This window comes from Cheilinus undulatus, linkage group 23 (genome assembly GCF_018320785.1).
Source record: "Cheilinus undulatus linkage group 23, ASM1832078v1, whole genome shotgun sequence".
NCBI lineage: Eukaryota > Metazoa > Chordata > Actinopteri > Labriformes > Labridae > Cheilinus > Cheilinus undulatus.
In genome coordinates, this window is record NC_054887.1 from 18,983,304 (window position 1) to 19,006,077 (window position 22,774).

A 22,774-nucleotide genomic window follows, 5' to 3' on the forward strand; every position below is an offset into this window, starting at 1 on the left:
CTCCTGTTCTTGTTTGAGTCCCTCTTTATTTCCACTTATATTTGACTTAATTCAGTGATTTTAAATGTGTTGGATCTCTACAACATAGATTATACGTAAAATTACATCAAGAAGCACTACAAAAACCTTACTTTTTCTCCACTGTATGTTCAGACAGAAATCACTGGCTTCCAAGACTTGCAGAAAACCCTTTTTCATTACAACCTCTAACTAACACATGCATTTTACTGCCTCTGTTTTCCAGTTTCAAGCTCATTTTCCCCTAAAATCAGGCAAAAAAGAAAGAATAAGAGAGATAAAGTAAAAGAGAAAAGGAAAAGAAAGGCAAGTACAGATAGTACAAGAAGAAAAATGGAGAGAAATGCAGAGCGCGGTGCCCTGATTTGAGCTTGTAAGACTAAGTGTCAGAACTGTGCGCCCCTTTTTGTCATACTAAGCTCTCAACATGTCTGTCACACACACACACACAGACACGCTTTGGCACACTCTGGATTAATCTCATTGCTGTCTGACAGGATCAAAGTGCTTGTCTCTGGCTTATGGCAGCGTACCATAAGCATGTGTACATGCATCTGTGTGGGAGGATGTATTTTTATGCATATGTGTGCATGCGTGTGGATGTGTGTACGTCTCAACACTCTGGGACTGAAAGCTTCTAAGCAGTCATGCTGTCTCATCTCATTTTGTATGTGACTCGTGTCCGTGTGTGTTTGTCTAATTTTTAAGTCAGCATGTCCTTCTTATTTCACTGATTGGATTGGTGGTGTTAGTGTGTGGGTTTGTGTGTTTTTACACATGCAGTCCTGTGGTAAGTTGAAGCTTTCTGGCAATGGGGAAAAACTGATGGAAGATTGGACATTTTATTTTCGAGGTGTTACTGGCTTCTCTCAGTAGGTGGTGTACCAGGGTGTGAGGATGCTACTTGCAGCCCTGTTTTTTTTTTAAAGTTCAGTCACATATCGCTCCCACTGAATTTTGAATGTTTTCTTAATTTTAGACTATGACGAGTCTGAATTTAAGTTTATGTTTGATCATCAGGGAAAATCCCTACAATAAATGAATTGAATCAAATATCATGATTGTTTTAATTCAAACAAACTCAACTAAGTTGCAGTACGTAGACAGACAGGTATAGAAAAACATACTGCCAGACAGAAATCAGGGAATAATGACTTTTCCAGACACTTAGAAAAAAAGAAATATATGCAAAGTGGTAAGGAGGAAGAGAAGACAGGAAGGATGCAAGGAATGAGGATTTTGGGAGGAATGATGGAGAGAAAGGAGGGATGTCAGGAATGAAGGGAGGGATGCAGGGAGTCCGGTTTGGAGGCTGTGTGGGAGATAAAACAAAGAGCAGAGCAGCAGAGGGGGAATAAATTGAATTTATAGCATTCACCTTGAGGCATCAGGCATACTTCTCTCTGCAGGAGGCTCAAGGCGGCTCACTGACTTTGCACACTTTCTTTATGGTCGTATTGTACATGTGGGCCAAAACAGGGTTTATGTGTAAACAGACTCTAATTCTAGATGCTAAATCCACTAAAAGATTAATTTTAAATTCTTTTTAGCAAACAGAAGATCATGTTCCAGTAAATCTTAATAGATTCTGGCATTGCTGGCAGTTTCACCCATAAAAATTTCAGTGAATCACTATTTAACACCTGATTTGTCACAGCCTGAAGCAGGCTCCTCCACATGGAGAGAGAAAACAACCAAAATATGTTTTATTTCTCTACTAAAGCAAATAGAGGTAAGTGGATTCATTGTGTTGCCTGTTTTTGGAAGCTTTGACTATTCTGCATGAAAAAAGTGTCTCAAGAGCATCACAACCCTTATTTTTCTGGGTCTTTACTGTGCAGTTGTATTGATTTATTATATTATGAATTGGCTTTTATAATTTTCATTAAAACATGCAAAGCAAGCCTGTAAATAAGCTGCAATAAGGTTTCATGCTGTTTGAAAAGATGCAAATGTGTCTAATTTGTCTCTCGTTCAGCTACAGTTAAGTGCACGCAGCAAGAAAGGTCTTCCAGCAATTGTTTGGGAAATAACATAAAAAATGCAGTGACACTCTTTGTACGTATACAGTGTAGTGTGAAACACTGATGGATGTCTTTTAGGATTGAAAGGGGCAGGCCTGAAGGAAATATAATTTGTCCAGGGTACCATACAGTTTTGTTGGCTCCACTCAGTTTTTGTTGGACAGCTGTCTTTCTCCTCTTCTTTTCTCTCTGCTGTAAAAACATTTCTTCCTCTGTCCTTTCATTTTATTATCCTACCTATTCCCCCCCAAACTGAAAAATAAAGATTTATAACTCCTTCCCTGACCTCTCTGACCACTTTCTTCTCTGTGTTTTGTTGGTTATTCACTCGTTTCCCTCTTGTCTCCTATTGTGTCCTCTCCTTTTCGGCGATGACTTGATACCACATTCAAACTTTAAATGATATTACACTAAATCAACCGACTATTCAAAAAGTGTGAAAGCTGTACATCATTTTGATTCAATGTATCAAAATAGTTTTGGATCTCATATGAATACCACTTTTAGAATAAGAAATTTTTTGCTTTTGCCGCCTATCCTTAAAGAACTTTTAGAACTGAAAACTTTTGAGTGCTGTTCAAGGACAGCCTCTGACAGTGCTGCTTTAACAAATCTTTCTAAAAATGTGAACTCAATTTCTGCAGACAAAACCATACCTTTGAAAACCTGTATGCTTTTATTACCTAGTGCACCTTCTTTAAAAGGGATCTTTATGCCCTGAGCTGTGGTTCTCAAGTGAAGCTACATGGCAAAGCTGCTATGAAGAGAGACTAGAACGACCACCTGGAGGTTACAGTCGCTAGAAAAAGTATGTGAACCCTTTGAGATTTCTTGGATTTCTGCATAAATTGGTCATCAAATGTGCTCCGATCTTCATCTAATTCACAACAACAGACAAACACAGCCTGCTTAAACTAATACTGCACAAAAATTATATGTTTTCATGTTTTTATTGAACAAAACATGTAAACATTCACAGTGCAGGGTGGAAAAAGTATGTGAACCCCTAGGCTAATGACTTCTCCAAGAGCTAACTGGAGCCAGGAGTCAGCCAACCTGGAGTCCAATCAATGTGATGAGATTGGCTGTGTTGGTTAAAGCTGCCCTGCCCTATAAAAAACACACACCAGTTTTGAGTTTGCTCTTCTCAAGAAGCATTGCCTGATGTGAACCATGTCTGGCACAAAAGAGCTCTCAGAAGACCTATGATCAAAAATTGTTAACTTGCATGAAGCTGGAAAGGGTTACAAAAGTATCTTTAAAAGCCTTGATGTTCATGTGTCCACGTTAAAGCAGACTGTCTACAAATGGAGAAGGTTCAGCACTGTTGCTACTCCCCCTAGGAGTGGTCGTGCTGTAAAGATGACTGCAAGAGCATAGCACAAAATGCTCAATGAGGTGAATGAGAAGAATCCTAGAGTGTCAGCTAAAGACTTACAGAAGTCTCTGGCACATGCCAACATTTGTGTTGACAAATCTACAATAAGTAAAACATTAAACAAGAATGGCGTTCATGGGAGGATACCACGGAGGAAGCCACTGCTGTCCAAACAAAACATTGCTGCACATTTGAAGTTTACAAGAGAGCACCTCCATGTTCCACAGCACTACTGGCAAAATATTCTGTCCATAGATGAAACCAAAATTGAGTTGTTTGGAAGGAACACACAACACTATGTGTGGACAGGCACTGAACACCAACATCAAAACCTCATCTCAACTGTGAAATATGGTGGAGGGGCCATCATGGTTTGGGGCTGCTTTGCTGCCTCAGGGCCTGGACGGATTGCTGTCATTGATGGAAAAATGAATTCCAAATTTTATCGAGACATTTTACAGGAAATCTTAAGACCATCTGTCCGCCAACTAAAGCTCAACAGAGGATGGGTGATGCAACAGGACAACGACCCAAAGCATAGAAGTAAATCAACAACAGAATGGATTGAACACAAGAAAATATGACTTCTGGAGTGGCCCAGTCAGAGTGCTGACCTCAACTTGACTGAGAAGCTGTGGCATGACCTCAAGAGAGCGATGCACACCAGACACCCAAATAATATTGCTGAACTGAAACAGTTTTGTAAAGAGGAATGGTCCAAAATTCCTCCTGACCGTTGTGCAGGTCTGATCTGCAACTACAGGAAACATTTGGTCGAGGTTATTGCTGCCAACAGAGGGTCAACAAGTTATAAGCCTAGGGGTTCACATACGTTTTCCACCCTGCACTGTGAATGTTTACATGGTTTGTTCAATAAAACATCATTTTTTTGTGCAGTATTAGTTTAAGCAGACTGTGTTTGTCTATTGTTGTGAATTAGATGAAGATCGGAGCACATTTGATGACCAATTCATGCAGAAATCCAAGAAATCTCAAAGGGTTCACATACTTTTTCTAGTGACTGTATATGCCTCTGCAGCCTCACAGTATGTATGGTGGCAGAGACTTTTGACCTTATCTCTTGTCTATCAAGTCCAAGTGTAGGTTTTTGGCAAATTTGATTCAGTGTGGACATTTGTGCAAAGTTTAGAAAAAATGCATGCAATTACATTTAAACAGACTCTGCCTATTAAGGCAATGTTTTTAGGAAAATGTTCAGTATGGCTTACTTGTATCAAATACTTTTGGACATGCATAGTGGGCAGTGTTACACCTTGATACTAGGGCTGGGCAATTTGGCCTAAAACTGATATTGCAATATTTTTAGACTACATCACCATACACAATACATATTGTAATGCATTGTAATCTCTGCTAAATTACTGTATAAATCTTTAATTCAGCCCTTTGATGCATGAAATGATACCATGAGGATCAAAGCAGACCTTTCTATTGGATCTTTCATAAAATTAAAGAAGGGGATCACGTGCTGGCTGCAGACTGTACATTTCTGACTGCCATTCTCACAGACCGTTCATCTGATACACCTTTTATCTCAAAGAGGAAGTGGTGTATTTGCTTTTACAATGTATTTCTAACTGATTTTTTAAAATTCAACTCCATTCATAAACAAAGACTTAGTTACGTTAACACAATACAAACATTGCAAACATAACACACTTGGCAACATTTAAAAAATAAAACATGTAGTTTACATAGTTTGCATAGCTGCTTTGTGAGCCTAGCTTTAGCTACATTAGCCACCTAACTCTATTATTTATAGCTAAGTTAGCTTTAGCAACATGAGCCTTAACAAACAGAGCAAACACTAACTTAGCTGCACCGATATAGTGGATGCATATCTACCATAGCTGCTTTGTGAGCTTCGTTTTAGCTACTTCAACTACGTAGCTACATTTTCTACATAGTTTACACAGCTAATGGAGCTACGTAAGTTGTGCTGGCCATGTTAAGACTGTTTTCATGGAGGATGAGCTTTTTTCCTGTAAGCAGACTGTTTTCTTGACCTTACTAAACATTTTGTTATCAGGTTTTACAAGGTCAGAGTTTTGATTTTTAACTTTACCCGTTACCCTAACCCTAGACAGAAGTTTAATCTGATTTTATTTTGAGATGTTTAACAGTGTATCTCCATTCTGAGATATACGGTGTCTATAAAAGCTACGTAGATATGTCTACTTGGCTTTAGCTATGTTAGCTATATAGCTCCTTTATCTATAGTTAAGTTAGCTTTAGCAACTTGAGCCTTGGCAAACACTGATAAAGCTTGCCTACGTAGGTATCAAATGTAGCTAATGTAGCTGCTTTGTGGGCTTAGTTTTGGCTGCATTAACTATAAAGCTCTGCTACCTACATAACTTATGCAGCTTACCGAACTATGTAAGCTTTGCTGGCTCTGTTGGTGTTTTCATGGAGGATGAGATTTTCTTCCAATAAGCAGATTGTTTCCTGGACCTTACTAAATGTTTTTAAATCAGGTTTTGCAGGTCAGGTTTCTGACTTTTAACTTTTGGTATCCTAACCGTTACCCTAACCCTAAACAGAAGTCTAATCTAGCCAAGATGAATGCTCTGTAGCCAGACCGTTCATCTCAAATGATCAAAGAGTCCCACCTTTTTTGGCCAACTGCAGCCTTATCTAAGATGCTTTACTGGTAGAAAACATCTTTGTGGACAGCCAACCGGAGGGTGTAAGCAACACAGCAAAGATTCAGATTGCCGTCTGTCATTACTTTTGTCATATTTTTAACATTATTGCTTTCAGCATCATGCACTTGGATTTGTCTATTTTCCATGTTTGATGTACATCGGCAACGGTCATCAGCGTATGATGCATTATTCACTGATGGGCCAGTAAAAGTTAACAGAATGACCATCAGCGGGTGCCATCAGCGATTCTTGAAACTGTCCAAAACTGAAATCTAAAGGAGCAAGACATATATGTATGAGCTAAGAGGAGAGTCTGAAAGCAGCAGAAAGAAGAAATGACTTGAACTCAAAACAGCACAACAGCAGAGAGAGTAAAATGGTCTAATTTATCCTGATAGAGATTTCAGACATGAAGCCCTGCTGCTCCACATACACTGTCAGCACATTCCTCACGCTGCCAGCCACACACACCTGCCTACTCTAAACTGCAGAAACACATGACAGCACACATGCCCACATGAGGCCGGGAAGAAAGAGAGCATGTGCATATTTAACGTGCATCACAAAGAAAATATGTGTGTCTCTGTGTGAAGGTCGTGGCGGATGATTTATCAGTGGAAAAGATGCATGAGGGAGCCCTGCAGGGCAGGTGTGTGTGTCTGTGTGGAGTTCACGTTGTGTGCTTTTTTTCTGGATTAGTTGTGTGTGCCCATGCCTGTACATTTTAAAAGAGTGTATTTTCAAGTTGCACATGGTTTTATTAGACATGAGAATGTGGTGTCCTTCTTCTTATATCAGGTTGTGTTTAAACAATATACATCGTGGAGGGAAGGTTAGCAAAGTGTTGGAGTAAAGAGGACATACACAAGCAGCTGGTGAAAACTGTGGCACAAAGACAGATAGGCACTCAAAGCATTAGAGTGAGTGTGTTTGTGTGTGTGTGTGTAAAAAAAATGAGTGGAGGGAGGAAACAGGAGAAGGTGAGAAAGCGAGACAGACTGTCATATTCCAGCTGTAGTTGGTATATTTCTGCATGTGTGCGTGTTAATATATTCCATGTCTGTCCCAGAAACCTCTGCAACATTCAGTATCATATATCATGTCTTACAGTCACATTAAACCGTACAGCGATGTAAAACTGGGCAACAAATCAGACATCAAACCCTGAAGAGTTACAGCGTCCTGTGCGTGCACGGACGGTTTCATGTGCATTACACTAAGATATATATGCACGTGGGACGTAGCCACCTTAAACAGCTCGTGTTTTACATGTGGGAGAAAGCCAGAATCAAATGACGTATACGCTGACCAAACCCTAATGTCTTGTGAAAAATACGAGCGGTGGCGTAATGTGAATAACTCAGAGAGAGACAACTAGCAGCTACCTGAAACATCTAAACTTTCCACAGATGGGGAAAACACAGAAATACATAATATCCCGAATATGTAGGAAGAGTGTGTCACTGCAGACAAAATAGTATCATGTATTACTAAAAAGAAAGGCTTGAAAATGTTGTGATTTTTCAATGAATAGTGAAAAAATCACACAAGAACACTACAATTCTTTATGAGGCCTACCAGCAATACTTGGACGGCTCTCAAGAAGGAATTTTCTGTTTGTTTTGGTGCATTTGATCCTGCAGAAAGAGTTTATATGCAGAAAAACACAGGTTTGGATGTGGTTGTGGAACTGAATAGAATTACAAACTCTGGCAGCAATGAAAATACTAAAACATAAATACTGTGGAAGAAATTATATAAGAGTTCAAACACGGGAGGAAGAAATGAGAACCAAGTCAAACTGTTGGGTTTTAACACTTCAACTGCAAAAGACAGTAGTGCTTATTTTTTTGTTGATGTCAATATTGAGTAAGTGCCTGCACAGGTGTGCACAAGTTTCTTTAGGCTACAGCAGTTCAACTTAGTTAGCCTTGCGTGCACCAAGTCAGCCACAAGCAGGAGTGATGTCTGGGAGAACTATAAGCTGCAGTGCAATGCATGTGGCTTTATTAAGCGTACTTATACAATTATCATCTCAGTGCTTAACCACATGGGCTCAAAGAACAGACGAGATGGGCAGAGAGAGAACAGACTTAAGTCAGTTTATATTCTAGCCCTGTAGGCACACGTCACTGTGATACTAGAACAGAGGAGATTAGTCAAGTGTAGGGTTGGGTATCGTTTGAGGTTTTTATGATATCGGTACTGAATTTGGGGCAACTGTGGCTCAGAAGGTAGAGTCAGTCGTCTCACAATCAGAGGGTTGGTGGTTTGATCCCCTGCTCCTGCAGTCACATGTCCTTGGGCAACCCCAATTTGCTCCCACTGCTGCATCAGTGGCATGTAAATGGGTATGAAAGTAAGTGAATGGCTAGCTAATACTAATACTAAAGTGAATACTGATGGCCAATTCTCCATAGCAACCTCTGCCATCAGTAAATGAATGAGTGTGAATGGGAAGACGTTTAAAGCACTTTGACTAGTAGGATGACTAGACAAGTACTAACCAGATTAAGTCCACTTACTCTTTTAAATTGCTACTTTTTAAACACTACCAGTGCCTAAAAGGTACCTGAATCTATACTTTTGGGAGGAAAGAAGATTATTATAGTGCATACTTTTATAACTGCAAAAGCACCTCTAAACTACAAATTGAGCAATACATTTAATCTTAAAATAAAAAATACAAACAAATTCACATTACTGATTAACAAAACCTTATCAAACACTGAAAATATCATATTTTCTACCTCCAACCCCAGTCTCCAGTCTTAACTAAATTTTCTAATGACTTAAGTTTTTTACTGAATTATAAATGTTAGTCCTAAAGGAATTAGAAACTTTTTCTTCATTTCTACAACCACTTATTATTTATGAATGTATTATTTTTGATCGTTCTTAAGTGAACATGTGAATTTTAAAGTTAAATATTTTAGTAGTTCACGATAATCCATTGTCTGTATGGACACAAACTTCATTTTCCAGACTGCACAAATCAGTGCCCAGGCCCCCCAACCAAAAGGTCGGGATTCACCCCTGCTCTGACACTAATGCACACAACTTAGGTAGAATAAATAAATATTACACCAATAATAAATCAATGATCATCCATCCAGCTCATCAAAAACAAGGAAACTCTGAAACATAATCGAGATGATTGGTGGGTCTGTTGACACCATGCCCACAGTATATTTTTCTCACAATAATAAAACAATGGCAAGTTATCAACAGGTCATTCAAACACCGAAATACTAAAAATTCCCGACCCTAGTTAATTCTCCAACCACTGTGTCAGTATGTGGGCCCAACATTTTTTATCATTAAGTGGTAAAAATTGGGTTTCAATGATGCCTAAAATGCAACTTCCATATTGAGATGGTGCAAAAAATCAAGAATAATTGCAAAAAATATGCCCAAGACACTGGTTTTTGCCACATGATCAAAAATGTGAATCACAGAGAGCCTTCAATCTTGTAGGATGAGCTCTGTTTGTATATTACTGTGCATCTGCTGCACGAGTGTACATACAGTACAGATGCATGTGTGTCTATGGGTGTCTACTGCATAAATATTCATAAATATTCAACATTCTCTAAAAGGAGCGTTGGACAAGTCAGACATCAATAAATCCATCACAGTATGCTTTCACAAGTGCACACTCACACATTCAAAATCACATGTGAAAACATGGCCATGCATTCTGGAGCGCTGATGCCTATAATAATCACACGGGTCGTTATTATGGCCATTAAACGGCCAATAACTCGCTCACCTGGCCTGTGAATGGACCTGTGGTTTGTTACACACAGAGACAAACACATACTCTTTCCTGTAAGCAGAAAAATGCAAAGTTGGTATGAAATTTTTGAAGCAGATTGCAGGGAAAGCTAAATCAGAGTGCATACCCTCATTTTCCCATGATGCCTCAGTAAAAGATAGTCCCTCAGCGTGTTTAAACTCGCAGGACACGCTAATACGGACATTATCCTTGGCTTCTATTTCAGCCCAAAGCGTCGTTCCACTAAATTAGAGCTGGTTGTAAGGTCTCAGTGAGGATGTAAAACAGCAGAAAATACAGAGAATCCTCCGTCTGCTGGACTCCTCTCAGCTGCTCTTAAAGTGCAAACCCATCTATTAAAACAACATCAGAATTTACACCGCGCTACAGCTCGAGCACCAGTGTGTGCGTGTATCTGTGTATGTAATCAATCATATGAAGAGCAGGGCAGCGGTACATGGTTATTGCATTAACATACCACTTAACTTCCATGGCTTTAGAGTGCAGAAAGAAAGAGAGGGGAGATAAAAGAAGAAAGGGAAGAGAGAGAAGTAAAGCTAGGAAGTTAAGAGGAAAAGAGAGAGCTGATGAGGTGTCAGGTGAAGTTCACGTCACTGTGACCCACGGCCACCTTCCTGGAATGCTGAAGCATCATGGGAACGACTGGAGATACCATAAGGGCTGCTAATTTCAGGGGAAGTGTTGAAGGTCGTTTTGGCGTTTTAAGAAAAGGAGTAACTGACAGCGGTAGGGAAACCTCATACTGTATGTGTAGTACAGTGAGAGGGGGTTAAACAGTTAAAACAGAAAAACACATAAGAGAGTTTTATGGGATAATTTGCTACTTTTGCTGTAAAATCTCATATTATTGTAAGCCAGGGTTGCAAAATGTCTCTAGAGAGCAAGACAAGTCTGTTGGTAGAGCTGCATTAAAACTTCATGCTTGCTAAAAAGAATAAATCCGATCTATTTTTGATCCCTATATCTTCCCTTTCAGACCACCATGATTTGGATTTATTTTTCTTTGTAATAGAGTGAAATATTTTAAAAATAATCAACGGATATTGTTACATTTTGCAAGAATGCATGCTCCCCATAGGTTAAAAACTGGTGAGTTACTTTTGCTAACTTCTCACAAATCTTCAGCTCCACCCTCTCAACCAAAATGTCACTCCTGATTTCTAAAAATCAACATTGTGGTCATCATTCACAACTTTTTTAAAACAGCTGATTCTGCATCAAGACTAATACTAATAGAAAGGACTAATCCTATCTGCCACACACATATGTCAACGAGCTTAATGGAAGAAATACTCATGTTAAAGGGATCTTTTGGTATTTTTGGAGATGGGTTGTATGAGGTCATGCTGTGGGAACCAGCCAGGAAGCTAGGCTATAGAGCCCTACAGATGGGTACAGTTGCTCTGTGCAAAAAAGTTTTGGGTAAAAATGGGCCAAAACACAATGTTGGCTCAACTGTATGCCATATCAAAAATGTTTGAAGCGGTTGACTTTTTATAGGGAAAGCCTCTGTGTTTAGCATTATTTTTAAATGCAAGCTTCAGCCATGTGTTCTTCCACCTCAGAGTAATGCTAACTGATCAGCTGTTTGGGTCTGCAGGCTTCAACAGAGAGGAAAATGGCAAATTATACTAAAAATAAAATACAGCTCATTTTCTACTGCAACTGATGATACTATGTTTCCATTAGGTAACCATTTTGCACTGACTGTCGCTTGTCTAGTTATCAGAGGAATAAAGCAACAGCTATAAACTTACTAGGAAAACAAATTTCCGTTCAGCTCTTCTGGTTTGGGCCAGTTTGTCCTAAAAGTTCAAGAAGCTTGTTAAAACACTGATGCTCATTAAGGCAGGGAACTCTGGATGGGGAGTGATGTAGGCTGCAGGTGTCTGTGAGCCGCTATCCCATGATCAGAAAGACAATGAGGAAGTTTTATGAGGTCCCACTTATGACAGCAGTTACTCTGAGTGTTTGTGGGCTCACAGTTTGCACCTGCACCATCAGGTAACTTAGGATCCTGCTCACCAGTTTCAACTAAAGTTTCTCCCCTCTCCTTCTTCCCGCTGAGTCTCCATCTGTAGCAGTTGTTCCTCTGTGAACTGCGGCTCATAAAAGCATCCCCTTGTGTCCACAGTAAACAGCACATCATATACACCTGAGTCAAAATCACTCATTTTGTTTTTGTTTTTTTTTTGGTTAGTTTGTTGTTGTTTGCTCTGACAGAGCTGCAGACCAAAATAGCTGATCAAGAGATGATGGTATGCTGAGGCAGAAGAACACTTGCATTGTAAAATAGTGCCAAACACAGAGGCCTTCTGGGGGAAAAATGAAACGCTTCTAAAATATTTCATATAGTGGACATTTGAGCCAACATTAGTTTTTGGCCTATTCTTACCTGAAATTTGCTAAATTACGCTGAGCAACTGTAGCCGTCTGTAGCACTGTAGCTTCCTGGTTGGTGCCCACAGTGCAGTCTGTTTAAAGGGGCAACACTCACTGAAATCTCCCGAGGCTAATGCTACTACTATTGCCAAGTACCTTATACAACCCAGCTTCAAAAATACTGAAGTATCCCTTCAAGCTGAAATTCAAAGTGACTTCAAAATCAGTACTGCAACTAAAAGACTGGCCAGAAATGTCCTCAGTTCACAAAATGTTGGGATAGACATGTAGCCTTGCTTTCATTTCTGCATATTTGTGTGTTTTTAATACAGAAAATATTGCCCAACAAATCAGGGACACTGTAGTATGCAGCAAGATCCTTAAGAAGGACATTTCTTACACATTGCTGGTAATGTGCCTGTGGAGAAATGACAAATGACGCAGGACTCCCACAGAGTTTGCATCATCCAGAGTAAACGTTGACCATAAATAAGAGTGATAAAATGAGTGCGCTTTCTTACTTCATCTCCAGGACCTCCTCCAGGTGTTTCCGCCTCTCAGCTCGCAGGGCGGTCAGGTGACCTTCCTTTTCAGCCAGTGAGAGTTGAGTCGACGACAGCTTGGCTTTCATCACCTCCAGTTCCTGCTTCACTTTCTCCATGGCGACGAGCAGGTCCTCCACCTGACATGCACAAACAGATGCACATTTTAAGACATTTAAACTCGTGTTGTTCCTGCTTTTCTGTCTCCATCTGATTTCTCTTTTCTATTAAACTTTTTTCATGTGCTTCTTTTCTCATATTTTATCCTTTATGTACGTGTGGGGTGGTGTTGCGCCTTTCTCACTCTATCTGTGCGTCTGACAGCCTCTGTGCTTTGATATGTCATATAATAATTTCTCAGTTTTAACATGAAAAGCTCTACTACAGAACTTCAAACATGTCACTGTTCTCAGTGTTTTCTTTTTCTCTCTTTATGTTGCTTCTTTCTCTTCTCTGATATATATTTAATCTGACTCTCTGTCTCTGGATGTACATCAGTTTGTCAGTCTGTGAGGTCCAAGTGTCTGTGCTCTTTTTCCCAGCAAGATGACATTTTAACCTTCTAGAATAAACATGTGCAAAAACACACGAATCAACCACTGAACAAATGTACCAACAAAAAACAGCAGCACATGTGTTTTCTCTTTACATACTTCTTTCTTTAAAAAGTGCTGAAGTAACAAGAAAGAAGAGAAAGAAAGACGGACAAAAGTAAGACAAGAAGATAAGATACATTTATTTCTGCCAGAAAACAGATGTTGTCAGCAGAAATAAAAGAAATAAGCTGAATCTGAATATAACTCTTGATCAAAAGGAAATAAGACAAAATCAAAATCTTTTTTTTTTTTCAACACTCCAGTGAATGACAAAAATGACAAAATGAGAAGTTTTCTGTCATGTTTTGTAGTTTATTTTTTTTGATGTCATTGTCAATATATTGGGCAACTTCACCTCCTTCTTTAGCACAGTTATCTTTAGAAATCTGGACTGTGAAATTACAAAAATGACACCTTCTGGCTGACTGGTATCTGCTGTCAAAACTCCCATCAGAGGTTATAAGAAACAGGCTGATTTATCTCTATAAACAGATATCTGCATTTCAGTGCAGACAAAAGCAAACCAGCACTTAAAAGTCACAATGGAGTCTCTTGCCTTACCTTTTGAAAAAAGATTGTAGCTATTTTCCGACTGGATTTTCTCTCAGTTAGAAAGTAAGACTAGTGAAAATTGTAATATGTAAACATAGATGAGGGAAGGGACGAAGATAATCAGTGGCTACTGTTACATTTTTCTGCAGGGGAGGAGCAGTTCCTCACAGATGGACTGGGGTGCATCTTGAAAGTTTCTGTTAACAGGCTAAACAGAAAAAGCATTGCAATGACTGAAATTTTAACTCAATAAATTCTATTTTTAAATAGAGTTATAATAGTATAAATTCCCATGGAACTTTTTTTTTTCATCTCTTCATTCTTTAATGTGACTTTTAAGCTATGGTCATAAGTCAGTGGCCTGTGGGTTAAATTCATTCGGCCAACATGAAAGCAAATCAGGGGGGCTGTGGAAGAGAATGCCACAATGCTTGGGCTGCAAAAAATAAGCTTAGATAGCCTATAGGATTGGTCAGTATTAATTTTCTAATGCGGTCAGATCTTCCCCTTATTTTAGCAGGGTACAAAGTCTAACCACCACGTGTTCATAAACCAGCATAATGTGTGCACTAATACTGTTGCCATATTTTCTGTCTGTATCCTGCAATGCATTGGGACTGGGCTGTGACAACCAATGGTTGGCTGTTCTGTTGTCACATCATGCTTTGCCGAATGATGGATGTCCAAACACCTTGAAACTGGAGAAGAGAGTCTGAATGACTCATATTGTAGGAAATGCAACAGAAGCTACACAATATTTTAGAGCCTAAAATAACCAACAAGCACTGATTAACTTCATCTACATTTCACATAAAAAGGGATTAAGATAAGTTTTAATGTTAAAAACTTTTGATGGTTTAATTGTTCTTGACTTTGCCACTGCAGCACAAAGCACCTGTGGTCATTAAAGCATAAACTTCATCCTTTGTCATCACTGATCTACATGCAGAAATAAGAATTACGGTATGTTTTAACTCACATTGTCGTGGATCACATTACAAATGGTGGTGGTAGTTTGATTTTAGAGAAGACCCAGCACCATGTGAGGCCATGCACTGCGTAAGTATATAGTATGCACCTGTATTTATGTGCACATTCATCGTTTGCCAAATTGGTCCAAAATTATTTGTAGGATTTCATTCATCACTTTAAAAGCATCTTAACCCTCTGAGACCAACAATGTTGTATATGACAAGAAAAGACACATTTTTCAAAGTTAAATAACTTTTGAACCATAAATCGTAACCACTTAATTGTTTTGTCTTCTGAAAGCCCTCTGCTGAGCTGTTCTAATGAAGCTATCCATGCCTTTGTAGCTTTTACAGAACGTTTTCTAGTTAACCTGGAACTCAGGTAACTTTCCAGGGTCTTTGAAGACTAAATCCACATCAGTAACTCTGATATTGAATGTCTTTTTATCCATTTTAGGATCCAGTTTTCGATCATCCCTGCTGTTAATACTGTTGCTGTACTGTGTCTGTATCCCGCAATGCATTGGGACTGCGCTGAGACAACCCATGGCGTGCTGTTCTGAAGTCACACCGTACTTTGGCAAACGGGGCATGTGCAGACACCTTGAAACTGGAGAAGAGAACCTGAATGACTCATAATGTACAGTCTTATTTTCCATTTAGTTTTATTCTGTTGTCATTGTAGTCCCATAACCTTTTAAAAATTCAGGTGACATTGCTTAAAAGAAAGGATGTTTAGAGCTTTACTTTGCACCACAGGGTTGATGTTTTACAAGCTTTCAAGACAAAAAGTCCAGGTGCGACACAATGGTTAAAAAAATATCAAAGGTCTCAGAGGGTTAACACACAGGCAGTGGTGCTGCTGGTGGATACAGACACATATTCTAAAGGTATTTATCATAAACATGCACTCATTACACAGCACCATCTTCAAGAGGGTAATTAAAGCAATACCGTAGCTATTTTTGAATACCCGGATACAGTATTGCCATATCACTACCCATTTCTACTTTGATAGCTTAGAGAAGGAGGCTCTTTGTTACTGTATGTGACACATTACAGAAGTAGTAAATACAGGTGTGCTTTTAATTTCCCAACATGCTGTTCACACAAGTGAAAAAACCCTAACTCTTGTGACAAAGCAGGAATAAAAAACAAGATTAATGGATGATGAGTTTCACATTACAACACAGGTGAGTGATGTTTGTGATGGTTGTTTGTTACCTTTGACCACCTAAAGCCGGCTGTGGTGAACTCATGCAGTGGAATATGAGAGAGCTGCGTACAAAAAGAGCAGAGAGAGAAAGAGAAAAAAGACATGGGATGGTAGAGAGAAAACAGAGAAAGTAAAGGGGGAAAGAATAAAATGAGGGATAAGGAAGAGAAGAAAAATTGGAGGGAAGAAAGCAAAAGGAAGAGAGGGCAGTATGAACGCAAGAGAGAGGAGTAGAAGAGGGAAATCAAGGGTTGGAAACAGTGTGGTACAAAAAAGGAATCAAAATGAATAAACAGGCATGTGAAAAGGGGGAGCAGAGAAGAGAGGGGAGAGAGAGGAGAGAGAAAAGTTGTAAAAACGCTGAAGTGAACAGGTAAACTGCAAAGCACACTGGGAGACGGAGGAAGCAAAAGAAACAAATGCGATACACATGAAAGTGAGATAAGATAAAAGAAAGTGCAGACAGAGCGCAAAATACCGAACAGTAAAGAGATGAAGGCGGCGTAAAAAATGCAGTTCAGACAGAAAAAGGAAAGAGGGAACAAATGACGGTAAAATAAGGACAGAAAAAGGAGCACAAAAGGAGGAGAAAGACCTTTGGCTGACATCAGATGCAGCGATTGAAGGATGCTGGGATGCAGGGATGCAGGGAGGGGTGAGGAGTGACAAGGCCCGGCTGTGTGAGAGCAAGGCAGGGATGAGGACAGCAACCCCTTCAAGTTTTAGATTTGCGTATTAAGTTGGAGAATAGGAATTGTATGGTTAATGTAAGACGTAAAAGTCAGGGGGAAGGACGTCTGTCTTCAGTTTTGGTGTCTGCAGGGACAGATTGAGTGTGTCATACTGCTGACTAATTTCCCTGTCTCTCTCTAAAACACACTTTTCTCCACACAAAAAAGTGACTCATGTCTTACAGAGAAGGTTAAGAAAAGTTTCATGTCGTTGATTCTGCTGCTTGAAATCCTTCTCCAAACACATTTACACGAGTTTTCAATGCAAGGCTGCGTGTTAAAGCTCAAGAGGTGTTTGTGCATTAACATATAGTCAGGGTTAGTGTGAAAATGTGGCTGCTTTGACAACGTTTGCATCAGCGTGTGCCCGAGCTTTAATAAGCAACATGTGCCTTTGAACAGGCTGTCCTCATTAAAGGAGGAAATTGTCTCCCTCTGTCATCGTTTTATAAATAACTATGTGAAAGGGTAATTGCAGTGACGCAGTTGTAAAACGGGAACACAAAAATATTTATTTACAATTTTCTCATGTATATAAAGACACATTTCCAGTAAGAAAACCAAAGTCTGGCTCCACATGAATGTAATGTTGTGCTGCTGTGCTGTTTAAATAGCAGTTAGCACTTCTTTTTTGCCATGTTTAGGTGTGCATGTTGTGTCTTACTATCCTGTTCGGTGTGTGTGAGCACTGAAAAGGCAGATTTAGTGCTGTTGATGTTGGGTGAGGACTGTACTGAGAGTTTGGCTTTCTTCTTCACTCATTCACCGCATGCTGAAGTTTTTCTTCTCAGTCTTCCTTCAAACTCGAGGACGTTCTCCAGCACCTGCTCCTGGCCTTAGTTCTGACTCACTAGACGTGCCACTTCAACGATTTTCATCTGAAGGCCCAGTCTCTGGTTAATCAGTATTCCTGGCTATCATTACACCATGAAGACAACAGAACACCCCAAGCAACTAAGATAAGTTATATTGAAAAGTACAAGTCAGGGGATTTGTACCAAAAAAATCTGCCTAGATCAGGCCATTCTCACAACCTGAGTGACCGTGCAAGAAGGAGACTAGTGAGATAGACCACCAAGACACCTATGACTACTCTGAAGGAGTTACAAGCTTCAGCAGCTGAGATGGGAGAGACTCTGCATACAACAACTGTTGTCTGGGCTCTCAGGTTGCCAAACACTGCACAACACCACAAACACACCATCCCCACTGTAGAACATGCTGGTGGCAGCATCATGCTGTGGGGATGCTTCTCGGCAGCTGGTCCTGGAAGGCTTGTAAAGGTAGACGGTAAAATGAATGCGGCAAAATATAGAAAAATCCTGGAGGACAATCTTGTTCTGACTGAAGCTTGGGAGAAGGTTTCTTTGCCTGCAAGACAATGAACCGAAGCATACAGCGAAAGCTACATGTAAATGGTTTAAAGACAACAAGGTGAATGTTTTGGGGTGGCCGAGTCAAAACTCAGACCTCAGTCTAATAGAGAGTATGCAGCTGGGCTTGAAAAGGGCTGTTCATGCCTGATCCCCTGACAGAGCTTGAGCAGTTTTACAAAGAAGATGTGCAAGCCTAAGATCCACAAAGACTCAGTGCTGTGATTACAGCCAAAGGAATATTTATGCAGTCACTGATTTTACTTTACATTTTATTATTTAATTTACATTACTTTGTAGAAATCTATTTTCACTTTGAGATTAATATAGAGACAATGTGGAAGCAGCTTTTACTAATTTGTGGCTTATTTTGAGTCGTTTTGGTCAGATATGGAAACCTAACAGTCTGCCATTTTTCAAAATGATGTCAAGAGGAACATTCGTATCAGTTTTACATCTGTTTCATGCTTGTACAGCTTGTGCGCATGCATGAGCAATCATAATCTGCTGAAGCCTAGGCTCTCCACCAATGCCAGAGAAGTGTACTGTGCCTGAACGTGGCATGAAGCACTCACAAAGTCAAAAAAAGCGGACAGGAGGGCTCAAGCATGCTTGGGCAAGGTATAGATTGCCTAGTCTGGATGTGCCCTTTTTTACTATACTAATAAAAATCAAACAATATTAATTCCCATTCAAATAACCTAGACAAAGTCCTAGACATGAAATTTCTGTCTATTTCTCCTTTTTTTGAAAATTAGTGTGAAGAATCCATCATCAAATGTCTGCCCATAACTGGTCTGTAAAATGGTCTGTTCCTCTTTGCTCATTTTCTATTTATTTCTGTCTCTCTCAAGCTGAGTTTTACCCATAAAGAACAACCTTCAATTAGGATGTCAGCAGTGAAATCTGTGTTAGCACGCCTGTCTCTACATGTCCATCCAGAAGCAGTCCGGTAAGAGAAGGTCAGAGAGAACGGCCTGCATTCAGACGTAGCAACAACAATAGAGTCCAGCCGTTTTGCCAACAGCTACAGCCGCTTCGTGTTTTCTCAAGGCAGTTTTCATCCTCACAGCCCACGCTGTTTTTTCCCTGCTTGTCAAAACCAATCCAAGCTCTGAGGAACATTTCCCATCTCTATGCCCTGGTTGAGTCATTGGTACCCAGGGAAACTTCACACACACTCCTCACACAGACACTCGGACTGGTTTGAGGTTGAATCCACTGAACCCTCCCCCTCTGAGCTTCCCTGCTGTCTCCTTAAAGATAAAAAAAAAAGTTTACAGATTGGAGTGGTCGCCTCCTGCTGCATTTGAGAAGAGGCTGTTAGTGTGTTTGCTGGCTGAAGCAGACAAAATAAACACTGTTCTTTAAATAAGGATGTATTTACCTCTCCACCAAATGAGCAGTGACTGGATAAACATAAACACATAGAGCCACACCTGAGTGAGCTCAGTTGGCACAGGGAAGAGTGTGCTGCCACTGCCATTAGCCACTATTAGCATGGGGATGTTTAGCCACGTCAGAAAGAATTTCTATGTTGGCTTATAAAGATCCCTGTGTGTTTTCTTGTGCGTCCAAAACAGAAAAATGAAGGAAATCCCCTGTGGTGAGGATGTTTGTGTAAATAACTGATAGGGGTTGATATTAGGGGGGAGGGTTGGGTCAAACATTCACTGGTTGGGGGTTTGGGTTACTCCTCAGACATGCAGGACGCTCTTTTGTTCGTATGAGAATGACGGTACCTGTTTCTCAGACTGTACACGTGCCTGCTCCTCCTGGGCGAGCACCACCTCCCTCTCAGCCGTGATCTGAACGCTTTCCCTCAGCGCCTCCTCCAGCTCCTCGATGCGCTCCTCCTTCTGACGGAGGGAGTCCTACAGAGAGAGAGCACTATTATAAAAAAAAAAACAACTGATGCAATGCTGGGAACATGAGCGATTATATTCACGCTTACAATAAGTTTCTCTCCTCTAAGAATAGTGTGTTGGCATGCTAAAATCTGCAGATTAGCACAGAAAACAAAGTATTTCGAAGGATGTTGAGAATGTTAGTGCACTAACAGGCATCTGGTAACACACCAAAATACACCACATGAAAAAAAATGGACTTTATGATGTCTTAATGTGGAAATTAAGGGAACCCAAGTGTTATAATAGGTCAGAGTGAGATGAATGTTAAAGTTTTCTGCAAACTGATCCAAAAGCTATGCAGACAAATCTACTCAAAACCACAAAGTAACCAGATGTCATGATACCAGGAAAATGAGGCTCTGCACACAATTTGTCTCCTCATAGTTGAAATATGACACTGTTTGGAAATAAGTGGTGGACATCCATCTCTAGAGCTGCAAGCCATCTGGATTTGTAAAGTCTGTAACATAGCAAGCAATTTAACAGAGGCAGACCCAGGCTTTCTCGCCTGGGGTGGCCTAACTAGAGCACTGACTGGTGAAGAGGTGGCCTGAAGTGTGAAGTACATGCAGAAATGAATAGCATCTATTTGCCCTTTCAGTCTCCATAAGCCATGTCACTTCAACCAGGGTTTTGCCTGCATATGAGTCGGTCACCTTCAGAAAATTTCATGCTGCCCCCAGCTCTCAAAGCTCTATTTTTTTTGTATTTGCTGACAATGTGGATAAACGCACTTTTTCCTCTCCACCTAATGCTGTAGGAACGGCATATATGCATGCTTCTCAGTCTGCCATGCAAGCCCAGGCTGGTTAGCATGCTACGTTTATTTTATAGATATTTCAGTAATATCCTTTGTCTTACAGGAGCAAAATTGGGAATATCAAATCTAACAGTCAGTTCTAGAATGTGACGCTCATTTCTCTGGACATAACTTTGCCAACCAGTGGAGTTAAAAAAAAAAAAGTGTATTTGGTTCCTTCTGTGGTGCTATAGAAGTTTGTTTAATGCTACTAGGCTAAATATTACACACTGTATCTTGATAGGCCTCTGTGTGAGTGTGTGATTACACAAACTCATTGCACCCACAAACCCTGTTTAAGGCAGAAAGGGAGAGGCAGTCAGGTAAATGAAGCAACAGCTGAATGAAATGGTTGCTGATTGAAGGTATTTAAGTTGGAATTTTTTTTATTCCTCCTGTCAGGAGCTACAGCTGCAGGAAACTTCTCAGTTTTATTTTATTGATTTTATTTCTCAGAGTTGTATTAAACAAAGATGGATAAAAAGAGTGTTAATCCATCTAGGATGTGAACTTAACCCAAAAATTAGATCACATATTATGCAAATATATGATCTTACACAATAGATAGCCAAATAAAATAAAGGGTGTGACACAATTTTCCCAAGAGGATCTGGCTGTAGACCTCTATGATGGGGTGTTTTGGGCTCATCTGTAGCAGGCCTCTACAACGGGCCCACCTCGACCGTGGGGTGGAAAAAGACGTACATTAAACATTACACAAGCCAGAGAGAATGACGTATTGAATAATGTATATTTTCTGCTGAAGTCAGAAGTTACAGTAAGAGGCTAGTTTCACAACAGCAGAATTTTATGAATAAAAATTGAAAATTTACTGAGGGGGATAAATTTCAATTTAACACACCACAAACTAAGGAAAATCCAAAGAAGGTTAGGGTTAGGTACCTGAACCCTACAGGTTAGGTTAACGGGGATAAAATTAAACAAAACACACCACAAACTAAGGAAAATCCAACAAGGGTTAGTGGGTCACTTCCTGGCCCACGGTTGAGGTCACCCCATTGTAGAGGTCTGCAACAGAGGAGCGCAAATCGCCCCACTTAGTTTTATTTTTTTACACTTGAAGAAAGAAAGCATTTTTGTGTCATTTCAAGCACTCTGTCAAGATTGCCTAAGTGAAACACTCTGCTGTTAAATATATTACAATGCATACTGTATATATCTCTGGGCATTTTATGCCTTTATTCATTGAGGACAACAGTGGATAGAGTTGGAAACAGGGATGAGAGAGCGGGGAAGAGACATCCAAGAATGTACCCACCGACTGGACTTCAGCATACATGAGGCGTGCCTATAACTAGGCCATCTGTGTTGCCAAATTGTTTTAAATTAAAAGTTTAAGGGCCATTTAAATGTGGCACATTTTTATTTTTACAGTGCTAAAAAGCTCACTGTCAAATAAACACTGACTGTACGTATAGTGTACAAGTAATCCAAAGCCATTGCTTTGAGTTTTTCATTTCTTAATGTGGAAAAAATATATTTAATTGTAAAAGTTAATGCTGTTACTCTTGTTTTATGGTCAATCTTTCCCAATAAGAGAAAAAGATCAGTTCTGCAACAGGAAACTTGATGTTCTTGACAGACAACAAAAACTTTATATATTTGTATCAGTATCAGCTAAAATCAAATTGAAAATATTGGTAAAAATCCAGAATCATGCATCTCTACTCAAAAAACAAGGATTGCTAGAAGCAGCCTGTGATAAAACAGGCCAAATATTTGGTTTTGACACAAGTTCGACCTCTGCCAAGGTCTCAAATAGTCAATCATGGTTAAGGATTCTGGGGTGGCCA

General features: G+C 39.8%; 1 protein-coding gene across 4 annotated transcripts in view; it reads right to left on the minus strand.

Annotated features, from left to right (window-relative positions):
* LOC121505523 (ELKS/Rab6-interacting/CAST family member 1-like) overlaps window positions 1-22,774 on the minus strand; it is a 188,470-nt gene that overhangs the window by 68,678 nt on the left and 97,018 nt on the right. For all 4 annotated transcript variants that reach the window (XM_041780924.1, XM_041780922.1, XM_041780921.1 and 1 more), the window contains 2 exons: window positions 19,994-20,125; window positions 12,792-12,952 (listed from right to left, as the gene is read on the minus strand). In XM_041780924.1, coding sequence (XP_041636858.1) covers window positions 12,792-12,952; window positions 19,994-20,125 — 293 coding nt within the window. The remainder of the gene's footprint in view (window positions 1-12,791; window positions 12,953-19,993; window positions 20,126-22,774) is intronic.